This window comes from Sus scrofa, chromosome 4 (genome assembly GCF_000003025.6).
Source record: "Sus scrofa isolate TJ Tabasco breed Duroc chromosome 4, Sscrofa11.1, whole genome shotgun sequence".
Classification (NCBI taxonomy): domain Eukaryota; kingdom Metazoa; phylum Chordata; class Mammalia; order Artiodactyla; family Suidae; genus Sus; species Sus scrofa.
In genome coordinates, this window is record NC_010446.5 from 94631623 (window position 1) to 94646678 (window position 15056).

General features: G+C 58.4%; 2 protein-coding genes across 2 annotated transcripts; one reads left to right on the top strand and one right to left on the bottom strand.

Moving 5' to 3' along the window:
- Positions 451-11134, bottom strand: TRIM46 (tripartite motif containing 46). The gene is given in 11 exon segments (XM_003125718.5): positions 451-1577; positions 3186-3330; positions 3333-3482; positions 4447-4749; positions 5732-5853; positions 6127-6380; positions 7722-7817; positions 7939-8082; positions 8711-9054; positions 9287-9548; positions 10941-11134. Coding segments are annotated over 11 exon segments (2277 nt in total). The 5' UTR covers positions 11004-11134; the 3' UTR covers positions 451-1183.
- Positions 11678-14814, top strand: KRTCAP2 (keratinocyte associated protein 2). The gene is made up of 5 exons (NM_001190186.1): positions 11678-11759; positions 12089-12243; positions 12386-12449; positions 14359-14425; positions 14662-14814. Exons 1-5 carry the CDS (start codon positions 11753-11755, stop codon positions 14780-14782), a joined length of 414 nt encoding a protein of 137 aa, NP_001177115.1. The 5' UTR covers positions 11678-11752; the 3' UTR covers positions 14783-14814.

Sequence of the window (15056 nt, forward strand, 5' to 3'; positions counted from 1 at the left end):
ATAAGCTCCGTGTCAGATCCGGGGGGCTGGCGCCGGACCTGCGCCCTCCCCGTCGGCCCCACCCGCCCGCCGTCTCTGGGGTCTGCCACCCAGCACCCTGAGAATGGGGAAGTGGTTCTGGTTTCCTGATCCCTATGGGCCCAGGCACCGGGCCCGCCCCCTCGATCACATACCCTCGGGCCTGGCGCCACTTCTACCAACGCACCGTCGTAGGGCGGACGCCAGCGGCCATCGGAGCGATGCGCCCCCTGGCGGCCACCGTCGGCTGGTGCCTGAGCCCCAGACAGGTGTGGCAGGAGGGGGAAGGCACCAGGCTTGGCGACCTCCTTCCTTCAGGTGCCAGATCCCTCAGCACCCCTGCTCTGAGCAATAGCAGGGCACCCTCGATCCCTCCGCCTGCCACACCCAGCACGGAAACGAAGAGGAATGCTCAAAGGAAGACATCACAGGAAGACCTGGCATCACAGTTTATTGTTTATAAACCATGAAAATAACAGCTGTTGCTTGGCACAGGCCTAGAAGTACCCACTGCAGGGGGGGGGCAGCAGCAGGTACCAGAGGCCTCGCCAGGCCCCACCCAATGGGAACACCCAACCTCAGCTGGGCCCCCAAGGGAGACTTGGCACGTTGGCATGGGTGCAGGACAGGTAAAGCATGCAAGAGGGCGACGAGGGAAATAAAAGGCATGCGGCTGGGGGTACAGGGACCCGAATAAATTAAAGCAGGATGATAGGGTCCCTTTCCCCTCACCAGGGAGTGCCCAGGCGGTGTCCAGCCAAAAAGCCTGCTGGCCCCAAGGCTGGAGTTCAGCGCTGATGGGGCTGGGAGCTTGGCAGGACAGAGGGCAGAGCTGGGGAGCATGCCCAGTGTTCCAGGAGCCTTCCCTCCCAATCAGCCTGGGAAGGAGCACAGGGCAGGGTCAGGGAAGGGGCGCTCTCCATGACTTGGGTAAAAGATGCCAAGGGCAGGGCATGGGGCAGAGACTTGATGGGGGTGGGGCCGTGGGTTAAGAGGCAATGGAGAGAATGGGGACATCCAGAGAGGTGAGCAGAGGAGAGTCTCTTGGTCAAGAGAAGGCCCTGGGAAGACACAGATAGAGGGTGAGGGACAGGACCACCTGGTAGGAAGAGTTTGAAGGAGAAGCTGCCGGAGGAATAACCCGGCTTCAGGAGGCTCGGAAGGGTCAGTCCAGCTTGGCGAAGCCTCCAATGGTGACCTTCCTCTCAGGCTTAGTGCCCACGGGCTCCTGCAGCTGGACGGCACCACCGCCAATGAAGCAAAAGGCGGGGCACACAGGTCCCGAGCAGTCCAGGGGACACTCCAGGAGCCCTCGGAAGGACACAGCATCCAGGAAGGAAACCCGACCCCGCTCGTAGTCCAGGCAGATGCCCAGGCGGGGCGGCAGGGGCACTGTGCAGCTGGTGGCGGGGCCATCCCTCCCGGTCAGCCCTGCATTTGAGCTGGCCCCGGCTCCCAGCAGGATCTTGCCCATGCCAATGGTTAGGAAAGCGAAGGGGGGCGACGCCTCCACGGTAGCATCCTCGGCACCGCTGTCATGTCCGCTGTCCGGGTCGTACCTGCAGGAGGCGGCGTTGGGTAGGAAGATGTTGGGGGGTGGCGTACAGGAGTGGGGGAGGGGGCCAGAGGGCTGAGATGTTGGAAGGATGGAATGCCGGGGAGCAAGTGGTTTGAAGGATGATGTGGGGTACTGAGAAGAAAACATGTTGGAGAGACAGGGGTTAGAATATAGGGTTGGGGGTTCTGTTGGTGGAAGAGGGTATTGAAAGGATAGCACAATGGCCAGAGAGGTGTGGGGGAAAAGGATAGACGGTATTGCTCAAGCGCACTGAAGGGATCAGCGCTCCTGACATCGGAGGGTGGTGAGCAGAGTGCTTCTGGGATTTCACGATGGGAGGGTTTTTTTTTTTTTTTTTTTTTTTTTTGCTTCTTAGGGCCGCACCCGTGGCATATGGAGGTTCCCCAGGCTAGGGGTCTGATCAGAGCTAGAGTTGCTGGCCTATGCCACAGCCACAGCAATGCAGGATCTGAGCCGCATCTGCGACCTACGCCCCAGCTCACGGCGTCACCAGAGCCTTAACCCACTGAGCGAGGCCAGGGATCGAACCCGCAACCTCATGGTTCCTAGTGGGATTCGTTTCCACTGCGCCACAAAGGGGCCTCCCTGGGAGGGGGTTTTAAAGGTGAGAGAATCTTGAAAGGATGAAGGCTTAGGGATTTAAGGTCCTAGGGAGGCAGGGAAAGCTGAGAAAGTAAACTGGGATGGTGGATCGTGGGAGAGAACTGAGGGCGGGTCAGGGTCTTAGATGAAAGATGTTGTGGGATGCAGGGTTGGGGACCAGAGGTTTAGGAGGGAACTGGTGTGGGAGAGGAAGCATTTTGAAGAAGTGGGGTGTTAGGGGGTAGAGTGCTGCCCAGAAAGGAGTCAGAAAAGCCCGTGTGGGGAGTTCCCGTCGTAGCTCAGTGGTTAACGAATCCGACAAGGAACCATGAGGTTGCGGTTCGATCCCTGGCCTTGCTCAGTGGGTTAAGGATCCAGCGTTGCCGTGAGCTGTGGTGTAGGTCGCAGACACGGCTTGGATCCTGAGTTGCTGTGGCTCTGGTGTAGGCCAGCAGCTACAGCTCCAACTTGACCCCTAGCCTGGGAACCTCCACATGCCGCGGGAGCGGCCCAAGAAATGGCAAAAAGACCAAAAAAAAAAAAAGAAAGAAAGAAAAGAAAAGCCCATGTGGGCGGGTGTTAAACAGGATGTTGGGAGTGAGAGAGTATGGAGATGGGACGTTTAGAGGAAGAAGTTTAGGATGTTGAGAAAAGATGTGGGTGAAGGAGGTACTGGAGAGAAAAGACTTGGTGGAGAAAGGATGTTGGAAATGGGGTGTTAGGGAGAAAGGACATGGAGACTTAGAGAGATGGCCTGAGTGACAGAGGAAGGGGCGTGGAGATGGCGCCCTTTCCGCAACCACTCCGAACAGCGCTGCTCAAAGCCCTTTCACTGAGCCCACATTTCTCCTGACCGCAGGCCCCCCAGCCTAGCTCCCATGCTCCTCTTACTTCCTCATCTCCGGGAGCGCCATCCCAGCGAATGTGCTCCCCTTGCCACCCCCGCCCTGTCCCCAGTTCCCCGACCCAGGGCCCTATACCCTCATCCCTTCCAGAGAGGCCTGACCTGGGGCTGATCACATCGGGGGCACCCTGGAAGCTTTCCTGAAGTTTGTTTTCCAGCCCGACGCCCACCTTGACCAAGTAGGAGGTGGGTTTTACGGCACAGGCCCAGTAACTGCGGCCCTGGGTCACAGCCACATCGCCCAGACCACATCCACGCTCAGGTGGCAGCCCGTCAACAGGCGCTCGGCAGCCAGCAGCAGGGGCAGCCCTGGAACACTTCGCACTGCGCGCTGGTCCTTGCTGATGGCCAGCCGCTCTCGGCTTGTGCCCCAGCGGCCGTCGAGGAAGAAGTGCAGGACTGGAGCGGGGGAGGGTTGAGACAGAAGGAAGGACTTCAGGGACAAACACTGGCACTGGGGACCTTGAGGTGTTAGCACGAGACACCGGGAGATTGCAGAACGTGGTTGCCAAGGGGTGAGCAGGGAGCTCTGGGGAACAAGGCCTGGAGAACTGGAGTCAGGGGGCATAAGGAGAGAAGAAGGGGCATCCCAAGTGGGCATGGGGCCCCAGGAAGAGTTTTAGTGATGACCAGTGGGCATAGGAGCCAGTCCCCCAGACCCAGCTGACTCGCAATGCTGCCTCCCAACTCTTTCCCCCACTGCCCCATGGAGGGTCCCCACTACTGGTGACATTCCACCTGGTGACATCTCACCACCATCTCCTACACCAGGCTGCATTCTGGTGCTGCATTCTGGTGCTGCATTCTGGTGCTCACCCCTGGCCCTCACACCCAACCCCTCACCTGCAGCATATGGAAGCTCCCAGGCAAGGGGCTGAATCGGAGGTACAGCTGCTGGCCTGTGCCGCAGCCACAGCATCGTGGGGTCCAAGCCACAGCTGGGACCTACACCACAGCTCACGGCGACATCAGGTCCTTAACCCACTGAGCGAGGCCAGGGATCAAACCTGCATCCTCATAGATACTAATTGGATTCGTTACCACTGAGCCCCAAGGGGAACTCCCCCCACTGTTTTCTGAAGAGTCGCTTTACCCACACTCAGTGAGCCCTTACCAGGAGCTGGAAACACGGCTAAGATGGCTCATGTTATCATGTTACTTAATTCTCACAACTCCAGGAGCTCAGTGTCCTTTCTGTCCCTACAGAAGAGGAACTTGAAGTCCAGGGATGGTGACGTGCCCAAAGCCACATAGCTGGCAAGAAGCCGAGCTGGGGTTTGAACCCGGGCAGTCTAGGAGCGCAACCCGCTGGCTTATGGCATCTCTCCGGGGCCCGGGGCCGGCGTGCCCTGTGGCTACTCACCAGGCGCTGGGGGCGTGTGCAGATGCACATCCTCGCTGTACTCGCCGTAGCCCGCCTTGTTGCAGCCGCGGACGCGCAGCACGTACACAGAGCCCGTGTCAGGATTCTCAAGCAGGGCGCTGGTGCCCCTCACCTCCTCCCGCCGCTGCCAGCGGGTGGGGCCCGGCTGGGCTGGCACATCTGTGCGCCGGAACTCAATGGTGTAGTGCCAGGCCGGTGGCGAGTGGGGGGGCAGCCGCCAGCACAGGAAGATCTGGTCGTAGGCAAAGGTGCGCTGGGTGTCGATGACTGGAGCCTCGGGCACTGTTGGAAGAGACAGCGGGGATCCGTCAGGGCCTGGCCACGGGCCTGGCGTGGAGGGCGGGCAGGAAAGGGGAAAGCAGCGGGAGCCGGGGGGGTGAGTGTGAGTGAGAGGGATCTGGGGAAGACACCTGTCTGGGCCCCCGGGCAAGGACGGGCAGGGCAGAGCCCAAGGCAGAAGGAGGGACAGGAGGCCTGGGGCCGGGTCCTGGGCTGCCACTCCCTCACTCTGGACCCCCTTTCTGGGCCCCAGCTTCCTCCTCTGTCAAATGAGGGGCTCAGATCAGAAGGGGTCCCTTCTTTCTATGACCCTTTTTAGTCTATGAACAAAGAGGAGCCCCAGGAAAAGGCAGGCAATGGCCACTGGAACCCAGGCAAGAGGGCGCTGAACAGGAAGGAGGGAACCGAGGGGGCGGGAGACAGAGGCAAGAGTCGGCAGGACAGGAAATGGGGGACAGCAGAGGGCAAGCAAGAGCTTGATGGCAGAGGACTGGAGTCAAGGGGAAGAGGAGGAAAGTCTAGAGGGCAAAGGTCACAAGGACAAAAGGTCAGACGGGCAAGGGTTAGGCCAGCACCTAAGGAAGGCATGAGAGAGAGACAGAGCACTGGTGGGGGGTCGGGAGGCATCTGGGGAGGTCAGGAAAGAGAGGCAAGCGATGAGTGGGGAGCCGGGCTGAGTGGGAGTGGCAGGGCAGGGGGCCTGGCGTTGGGGGGGGGGCAAGACCCCCGGGGCAGGGCCGCTGACTTGCCTGGGGTGCTCCGGAGCAGAGTCCGCGGTGGCCACAGCCTACAAACAAAGAGAGGGAGAAGCAGCGCTGAGCGCGGTGGGACCGTGTGGGTGGCCGGATGGGCTGGTGGGCAGGGTGGCTGGCCGGGCCGGGTAGGAGGCTGGGAAGTTCCCTGGTGGGCACTGCCCCCCGGGCCCGCTGCTGGGGAAGAAGGGAGGAAGGCTCTAATTGGGCATGGGGCCTGGCCATCTCCTCACCTCTCAGGAAGTTAAGCTCTGTCAGCAGCTTCATCTCACGCCCCACGTCCAGCTGGCAATGGCGAAAAGAGGAGCTGGCAGCTGGCCGGAACGTCTGAAGGGCCTCGGTGGCTCGGGCAATCCTGGGATGGGGGCAGGCAAGGGTCAGGCACTACCATCTGGGCAGCCACCACCCGTCCCCTTGATTCTGCCTTGCCTGTCCCTGGAGCCCTGGTATCTGCTGTGGGTCTCTTCCTGTCCCTTTGGACAAGCTGGGCATTGGTTTGGCCTGGTGAAAATCCCTAGGGCCTGATTCTCCATTGGACAGAACTCCCAACTCTGTCTTATACATGAGCTACACCCACGATGCCCTTACCCCGCAGGAGCCCGAGCCCCTGTGCCATGCCCCTGAGTACCTGTTATGCAGCTGTTTGGCTGCTTGCACAAAACAAGGTTGGTCTGTTTCCTTAAGAACCTCCTGAGCGTAGCCCACCAGACCTGAGCCATCCAGCAGGCTCCGGTGCTCCTGGATCTGGGCGCTGAGACGGGCCAGCCGCTCCTGCTGGCACTCCTCAATGGCCTGAAGCAGTGACGCCCGCTTCTCCTCCAGCACAGCCCCCAGCCCCCGCACCAGCTGGGACACCTCCTCCTTGGCCTGCTGACCGCTCACCTGCCCAGAGAGCAACATTTACTATCATCTTCTTCTTCTTTTTTTTTTTTTTTTTTTTTAGGGCCGCATCCACCCATATGGAGGTTCCCAGGTTAGGGGTCTAATCAGAGCTATAGCTGGCAGCCTACGCCACAGCCATAGCAATGCAGGATCCAAGCTGCATCTGCGATCTACACCACAGCTCACAGCAATGCCGGATCCTTAACCCACTAAGCAAGGCCAGGGATCGAACCAGCAACCTCATGGTTCCTAGTCAGATTCATTTCCACTGAGCCACGACAGGAACTCCACTATCTTCTTCTTGAAGGCTTCAAAGTAGCACGTGCATCAGCCTCCTGGGGCACCGCACCATGGATCTGGGGAAATCTTACCTACCCATTCTTTTTTTTTGCCGCACCAGTGGCATTCAGATGTTCCTGGGCCAGGGATGGAACCTGTGCCACAGCAGTGACAATGCGGGATCCTTAACCCGCTGTGCTACCAGGGAACTCAAACCTACACATTCTAATAGGGCCAGGCTCTGCGTACCCAGATGGGCCCCTGTGTACCCAGATGGGCTCAACTCCTGACTATGTGTGCTCACCTTCCTGGATGCCTGCATCATAATCCTGACGCCTTAAGGACTCCCCCAGATAAAAGGCCATGACTGGGAGTTCCCATCGTGGAGCAGCGGAAACGAATCCGACTAGGAGCCATGAGGTTGCAGGTTCGATCCCTGGCCTTGCTTAGTGGGTTAAGGATCTGGCATTGCCGGGAGCTATGGTGTAGGTCGCAGACGCGGCTCAGATCTGATGTGCCATGGCTGTGGCCTAGGCCAGCAGCTGTAGCTCCCATTCAACCCCTAGCCTGGGAACCTCCATATGCTGCAAGTGTGGCCCTAAAAAGCAAAGAAAAAAGGCCATGACTGCACTAATGCCCACCAGGACTGCACTAATATCTGCCAGCATTTATCCCATCCTTATCGCCCATCCCTATCTCAGCCGACTCAAGTAAACTGGCAAGTGGTATCTGAGCCATCGCCTCACCCTCTCACCCTCCTTGGTCCAGGGATGTGTGCCATCCTCAGCGGGCAGCAGAGGCTGAAGCCATCTGAGCTACATCCGCGAGGCTTTTCAAGCTCTCCCTCTCCCGGGGTGAGAGCCACTCTGTCCCTACGGCAGCCTCAGGCACAGCCTGGGGCACTGCTGTTCCTGACAACCTGGTTTAACCAGAACCTCAACAGGACCATGGGCCCCTCCATGGGCTTTCTGAGCTTGCAACCAGGGGACTGGGCCGTGGCTGGTCCACGCCCCTTCCTGCTCCCGTTCCCCGGCCGGGCCCGGCCTCGCTGCCCTCCCTCACCTCGGTGTGCCTCACGGTCTCCTCCAGCTCACAGATCTGGGTCTGTACTGTGTCCTGGTTTCCCAGGATATATGTCAGGCTCTTTGTCAGCTTGTCCTGAGGGGGAAGAAAGAGGTGGGCATTGTGCCCGGCTCCGAAGAAGCCAGCAGTGAAGAGGAGGTGTGAGAGGGTGCGAGTGAGGGTTAGCACTGGGGTCCAGTGAGGCAGGGGTCCTCACCTTGAGGGCCTGGTAGGCACTGAGCACTGGTGTGATCTTGTGGCCACTGTGCGTACGTCGCACACGGCAGAGCTGGCATACAAGCCGTTGGCACGTCTTGCAGTAGTGGGTCACCTCTTCCTTGTGATCTGGGCACATCAGCCCCTAGGGACAGAAAGAGCAATGAGAGAGTCAGCCAGTGGTGTGGGTAAGGGTGCTGACCCACCACGGAGCCGCTTGGTGCCCTCCCTCTGCTGGTTGCATGGGGATGGAGGCAGGTTCAGGTGGTGGTGCTCCACAGTGCCACCTGGTGGTACACCCCAGCATCAACGAGCACCTTTCCTGCATTAGCCTTGCTCCACCCTGCATTTACCTCACAGCAATGTGTGGTAATAACAATAAGGAGGATAACCTTAGCCTTGCGGTTAATAATTAGCCTTGTCCATCTTGTTTTCTGTGTAACCCCAACACCTAGAATAGCACCAGGCACACAGGTGCTTGTTAAATATTTGTTCAATGAATGAACGCATACAGACCTTTTTAGTGTATAAATAACTTTCACAAACATTAGCTCAGAGATCCTCTCAACAACCCTGCAGCTATGGATATTTAATCCTCATTCAGCAGGTGAGATGGAGGCTCAAAGATGTTCAAAGATTGGTCCGGTGCCTTTTTCGGTACAGACAAAAGGAGCTCGGCAGTGGCACCACCCTGGCCACCTCCTTTTGGGCGACCCCTCCCACCCAGCACCACCATGCCCCTCCCTCCCCAGGCCCTGCAAAGGCTGGCTCACCTTGGGGCGGAAGGAGAGGGTGGGCAGGGTGGGCTCATGCTGGGCCTTCTGGGTGCCCCAGGGGTGGAAGAGCTTGAAGCACTCGTTGCAGAAGGTGGCACGGCACTCGGTGCAGCCCTTGGTGGCCTCTAGTGGCGGGGGCTTGCACAGCTGGCACAGGATGGCGCCACCCACACTCACACTCTGGCGGTACCGCTCCACCACACGCTCCAGGGTCAGGTTCCGGAACAGCCCTGCCAGGCCCCGCTCCCCGAGCTCCACATCGCCCTGGCAGGCTGGGCACGGGAACGTGATCACCTGGGGGTGCAGGGCACCTCGTTTCCGCCCGGGGTACGTCCCAAAGCCTGTGGATGGGCCGAGGAGGCAGGAAAGTGAAAATTATAGCTGGCTTGGGGCATCTGTTCAATTAAAAAATGAATTTTTATTGCGCCAGAGCTCGGCTCTCATTAGAGCCTGGATGGGCTGTCTCTCCACCGCCTGAAAAAGACAGATGCCCCTGGCCAGAGATGGACCCCTTCCGCCTTCCCGATGGCCATCCCAGCATCCTCACCCCCACTCCACAGGCGCCAGCCCCACCTGACTTAAGCAGCCGGTCCAGGCGGTCTGGCTTGGGGAGAGTTCTGCGGGAGAGGCGGGGACTTCGAGTGGAAGGGGTGGAGGCAGGAGAGGTGGGCTCGGAGCTGGGGTCCCCACCATGGCCTATGTAGCCCTGCTGGCCCAGCACCTCCCGGGCACAGGCCTGGCACACATTGTGGGTACAGGGCAGCACCAGTGGCTGCTTGTACATCTCTTGACACACTGGGCACAGCAGTTCCTTCTCCATGTTCTTCATGCTCGTCTGTGGAGGGACCGGGAGGTTGGATCAGAGCTTGGACACCTGGACATCTCTCCACAGGCCCCTCAGCTGCCCTTAGAGACCCACGGGATCTCAGGAATGGGCAAGACAAGTTACAAGGGATCGGACAAGCTGTGGATTTTCTCCAGCACCAGCCCTGGCCTGGTTCACAGGCCTTCCCGGCTCCCTGTCTCTAGCTTCTGTTTCCCTCCTGCAGAGCTACAGAACCTAAGGAGGAGGGATGGTCGAAGCTCGCGTCTACCCCAGCCTCAGGCCCCACATCCTTCACCGTCCCAGTCCCAGCCAGACCTGCAGCCCCTCTCACCTGGCCTTGGCCCCATCCCCCCCCATCCCTGGGCCGCCTGCCCCCGCCACTCCTCTCAAGGACACCGCCCATTCTGCAGCTCCGTGCGGACCCCCGCCCCCTTCTCTGACTCCCCCCCTCCTCCCCCCTCCCCCGCGTGACTCCTCCCTATAGCCAGGCTCTCTCCATCCTTCTGCTCACCCTGCCCGTCCTCCTGCCGCGGCTCCGGCCTGCAGCTGCCCTCGCTTCCATTCCCCATCACTAACCCATCCGGCTCCTTCTAACCCATTCCCTTTTGCCCCCCACGCTCCGGCCCTCCTGCTTCCTCCCCCGGCGCCACCTGGCCTGCCGCAACCCCCTCCCCTAGCAAGGGAAAAAAAATGAGCGCCCCGCCTCCTTGCCCCCTCCCCACCGGAAGTACCCCTCCCTTTTTTGGTTGCGGGGGGTCCTGAAGCTATGCCCCACCCCCACACCTCACCTTGGTCCCTCTCTTCGCAGCCATCCCGGTCAGGGGCGCAGCTGACACAAAGGAGGGAGGGACAGGGAGGGAGGGGGAAGGAAGTGGTGGGGGGGAGCAGGGTTGGCACCGCCCCTGGGAGAGCCGGGCACGGGTTGCCATGACAACCGCAGGCTCGGAGGCAGCCTTGAGTGGGGGTGCGGTGGGGTGGGGTCTCTGGGAGGGGTCCAAATTGGAACTACACCGCGGAGCGGCTCCTTGCTCTCCCCCCACCTGTCCTCAGTTTTCCTGGAAAATATCCAAGCTCACTCACGCCCCCTCCTCAGAGCATAGCCCGGTTGCCCTGCAGCCCCAGCCCCGGTGCACGGCTGGCGGCTAACCCGGGCCGCCCCCTGCGCCCGGGCAGCTCCAGGTTCCTTACATCCCAGCAGATGGACGCCTTCACGGCATTTACCACAGGGCTGCCCCCAGATTACCCTCACATGCCTGCAACCCGATCCCCCCAGTTCTTTCTGGCATCATCAGCCCGCTGTCTACATCCCAGCATTTGCAGGATCCCCACCTGTTCCAGGTTCCGGCCAGCCCGGGACCCCTATACTCCCCCTCCCCTTCCCTCGACCCCACCTTAACTCACACTGATGCGGACCAGTGCATCCATGATGGAAGTGAAGGTCTGCATATCCTCACCCTCAGCCATGGCCCTACCATGCCCGCCCGCCCCCGGGTGCCCGATCCCGGCTGCGGCTGCGAACCCCGGGCTTAATGCTGGAGCCCAGTGGGGATGTGGGGAGGGGTGGGTGAGATGTCACTGCGCATGCTCAAGGGACCATCCTCGAACAGCGCCGGTCGAGGTAGGAGGTGGGAAATAGTTTTCCCCACGTGGTTCTCAGGAGGCGGTGGTGGGTGGCGGTGGGTAACTTGGAATGGTATCTGAGGGGGGTGCCATTTCTTATGTTCGAATTCTTTATTGGCTCCTAATCTTGCTCAGAGAAAGCAAGAGGATAGTTTCAGAGAAAGATGGGCTTAAGGATGGAAGCACTTGATTTTGGTTTGGGCAGAGTCCACGAGGCAATGATCATGGGGGAGGGAGTTTTAAGGAACGGGCACTAGGGCTGACGTGAATGGCAAAGAAGACAGACGTGGGCTAGAGACTATGGTCCATGGGCCCAGTGACTTGAAGAGTTAAGTGCAGCGTGCACTGAGAGGCGGCAGATGCTCCGGGTGCGGAGAAGAGCGGGGGACCAGGGTGGTGGCCAAGGCTGCTTTTGCATGAACTATTTCCTCCCTTCCGGGAGAGGGCGCTGCACCCAGGCGCGGCGGGGGAGAAAGAGGAAGACGTTGGGGAGAAGCAAGTCTACGTTTGGGGCCGACGCATGCGCACAGCCAACCGTCCCCGGTTCGGCTCTCCTCTCGGATCGCGGCGCCAATTGGACCCCAGGGCAGGGCATGATGGGTAACGGGACCCGCGGGATCCCACCTGGACGGGCTAGTGGGGTCGGAGTTGGGCGGACCAGCTTTCCTCGTCCTCTTCCCGCAGAGCTGACGTGTCCTGGGTTCCAGGGGGGCGGGCATTTCCCCAGGGCGGGAGGGTTCGAGGCATCTGGGGCTGAGGAATGAATTCCTGGGGGGTCGCCGCGGGTTTTGGGAGTTGGGGAGAATGGCTGCAGTCCTGGGAGCGCTTGGAAGTGGTCGGGCCCTCGACTCCCGGACCTGCCGGATCTGCCTGCAGCTGCTGGAGGGAGGGCTGGGCCTAATCTCCGTCTCTTCTCTACCCCGCTGCAGTGGTGGGTACGGGCACCTCGCTGGCGCTCTCCTCTCTCCTGTCCCTGCTGCTCTTCGCTGGGATGCAGATGTACAGCCGCCAACTGGCCTCCACCGAGTGGCTCACCATCCAGGGCGGCCTACTTGGTTCCGGCCTTTTCGTCTTCTCTCTCACCGTATCCTCCCTGAGGTGGAGCAAACAGACGTGTTTGAGGGTGGGGAGGGTGGAGGGCCACAGGCTTGTACCCCTCCCGTTACCGACAGAGCTCTGCCCTCCTACTCCTGTGCACGTCCTACTCCTTCACTCTCTCAACCCAGGCCTTCAATAATCTGGAGAATCTTGTCTTTGGCAAAGGATTCCAAGCAAAGATCTTCCCGGAGAGTAAGTGGAAATTGAGGGTGGAATATTTGATCCCTCTCCTGTAACCTCCGCAAACACGGTACTGAATTTCCAGGTGCTTAGAATAGTAAAGGTGTTTTAGGAAAAGGCAATATGTGTATTAATACTGTCTGGAAGCAGCACCTTAGCTAGCTGCTGCTTTTGGATCCAGCACCTTAGCTAGCTGCTGGAATTGGAGCTAGAAGAGAAGGCTTCTGAAAGCAAGAAACCCAGTTACTTCCTGGCCATTTCCTGGGGAAGGTTGAGGGGAATAGCAGGTTTGGGTTTGTAATGAACACATCCAAGGAAAGATGTTCTTTGTTCCCAGCAGAAGGAGCAAGACCAAGTGTGTTGAGAGGTTCAGAGGTGACATTGATTCAATATTCGGGAATTCTATTGATTTGAGATGATCGTGAAGAGCCTATGTATTACACATATCAACTCTCTATCTCAACAAGAATCCTGACCAAATAAGAATAACTGTTAGATCGTTTTCTTTTTTTTTCTTTTTTTTTGTCTTTTTGCCTTTTCTAGGGCCGCTCCCATGGCATATGGAGGTTCCCAGGCTAGGGGTCGAATCGGAGCTGTAGCTGCCGGCCTACACCACAGCCACAGCAACGTAGGATCTGAGCCATGTCTGTGACCTACATCACCACTCACAGCAACACTGGATCCTTAACCCACTGAGCGAGGCCAGGGATTGAACCTGCAACCTCATGGTTCCTAGTTGTATTCCTTAACCACTGCGCCACAACGGAAACTCCCGAGATCATTTTTCATTTGAAACAGTCGTTGTTATTAGCGCTCATGTAATCAAGAACTGATGATTTAGTTATTTATGGAGAATTAACGTTCATGAACCAAATCAGACGTCAAGGCCGGATCACCTAAGGGATGCCATATGCCCCAGCTGATGGCACATGCCATCTTTTGTGATCCCTTCACCTGGTAGAACAAAGACCAAGGCCCTCCTTTTTTTGTCTTCCTTGTGTCTTGCTTTATCCACCTGGCCCTTTTGCAGGCTTGGCTTCCCGAGTTGCCTCCATACAGCAGCCAGAACTTTGTTAGAATTTGTTACCAAGTGTTAGATGTATTGCCTTCATTTGCAAGCTTCTTGGCCCTCTTCACCTGCCCTGCCTTCCCTAGCTGCGATCTGCCCTCCCACCCTCTCTCCAGTCCTACCCTAGGCATCCTGAGGCCCCTTCCTGCCCCCCATGGCTATGTGGATCCAGACACTTCCCTCCAACCTGCGTCCAGGGAGTGAGGCCCTTGACTCCCCACACTGGCCAGCCAGTTTCATGAATTTATCCCCAATGTCTGGCTTCCCTTGGAAAGGCCTTGACCCTCTTCCTCAAATGGGAGCAAGCCTTGCTTTTCAGACTCTGCTATCACCTTTCCTTTTTATTGGAGACAAGCCAGGATAGGGAGACTAAGTGATATTTGGGCCAGAGCTGGCAAGGAGCATGCATCTCCTACCTCCATGTCCTGGGCATCAGTAAGGCATCTGAGATCCTGCTGTTGCCATGCCCTACCCCTCCAATCTGGTCCCCCAAATTCACAGGGTCTCAGATTTCTCCTAGGCTCCATATATGAATGCCTGGTATTTCCCTTTTTGTCTTTTTGCCTTTTCTAGGGCCACTCCCACGGCATATGGAGGTTCCAAGGCTAGGGGTCCAGTCGGAGCTGCAGCCGCCAGCCTACACCAGAGCCACAGCAATGCCAGATCTGAGCTGTGTCTGCGACCTACACCACAGCTCATGGCAATGCCAGATCCTTAACCCACTGGGCAAGGCCAGGGATCGAACCCGCAACCTCATGGTTCCTAGTCGGATTCATTAACCACTGAGCCACGGCGGGAATTCCAATTTCCCTTCTAAACAGCACTCTTCTTGTTCCCCTCTTGCCTCCTCAGTTCTCCTCTGCCTCCTGTTGGCTCTCTTTGCATCTGGCCTCATCCACCGGGTCTGTGTCACCACCTGGTAAGTGCCTGACAGCTGGGTAAGAGGCATAGCTGGCACTGGAACCTCCTGTGAGGGTTCCAGACTGCCCCTACCTCCTCCTGCTCTGTTCCCCACCCCCCCACCCTCACCCCATCCTCTTTGCCAATTTCCTAAACCTGAACCTGGGTTCTTTCCCCGATGCTGGTGTCTGCGCTAGGAGGTACCAGGCTGGCTGCATGCCATTGAGGCCATGATCTTTCTCCTTCACCCTGTAGCTTCATCTTCTCCATGGTTGGTCTGTACTACATCAACAAGATCTCGTCCACTCTGTACCAGGCAACAGCCCCAGTCCTCACACCAGCCAAGGTTACTGGCAAGGGCAAAAAGAGAAACTGACCCTGAATGTCTAATAAAGTTGATTCTTTGTAGCTCTGTGAGCTGTGATATGCTGTGGGCCTCCTACCAATGCCTGCATGGGTGTGCAGAATGCTGGGGCAGATGGGTACCTACTGTTTTCAGACCTTGGGGTGGCGGGGGGCTTTCCTTCCTCCAAGATTTGTTTTTACCAAATATTTATTGAGTGCCATCAGTGCCAGGCACTTTGCCAGGCACAGAGTGGCACATGCTTGTGTAAGAGTCTCATCACGGAAGAAAAGTGCATAAACGATCT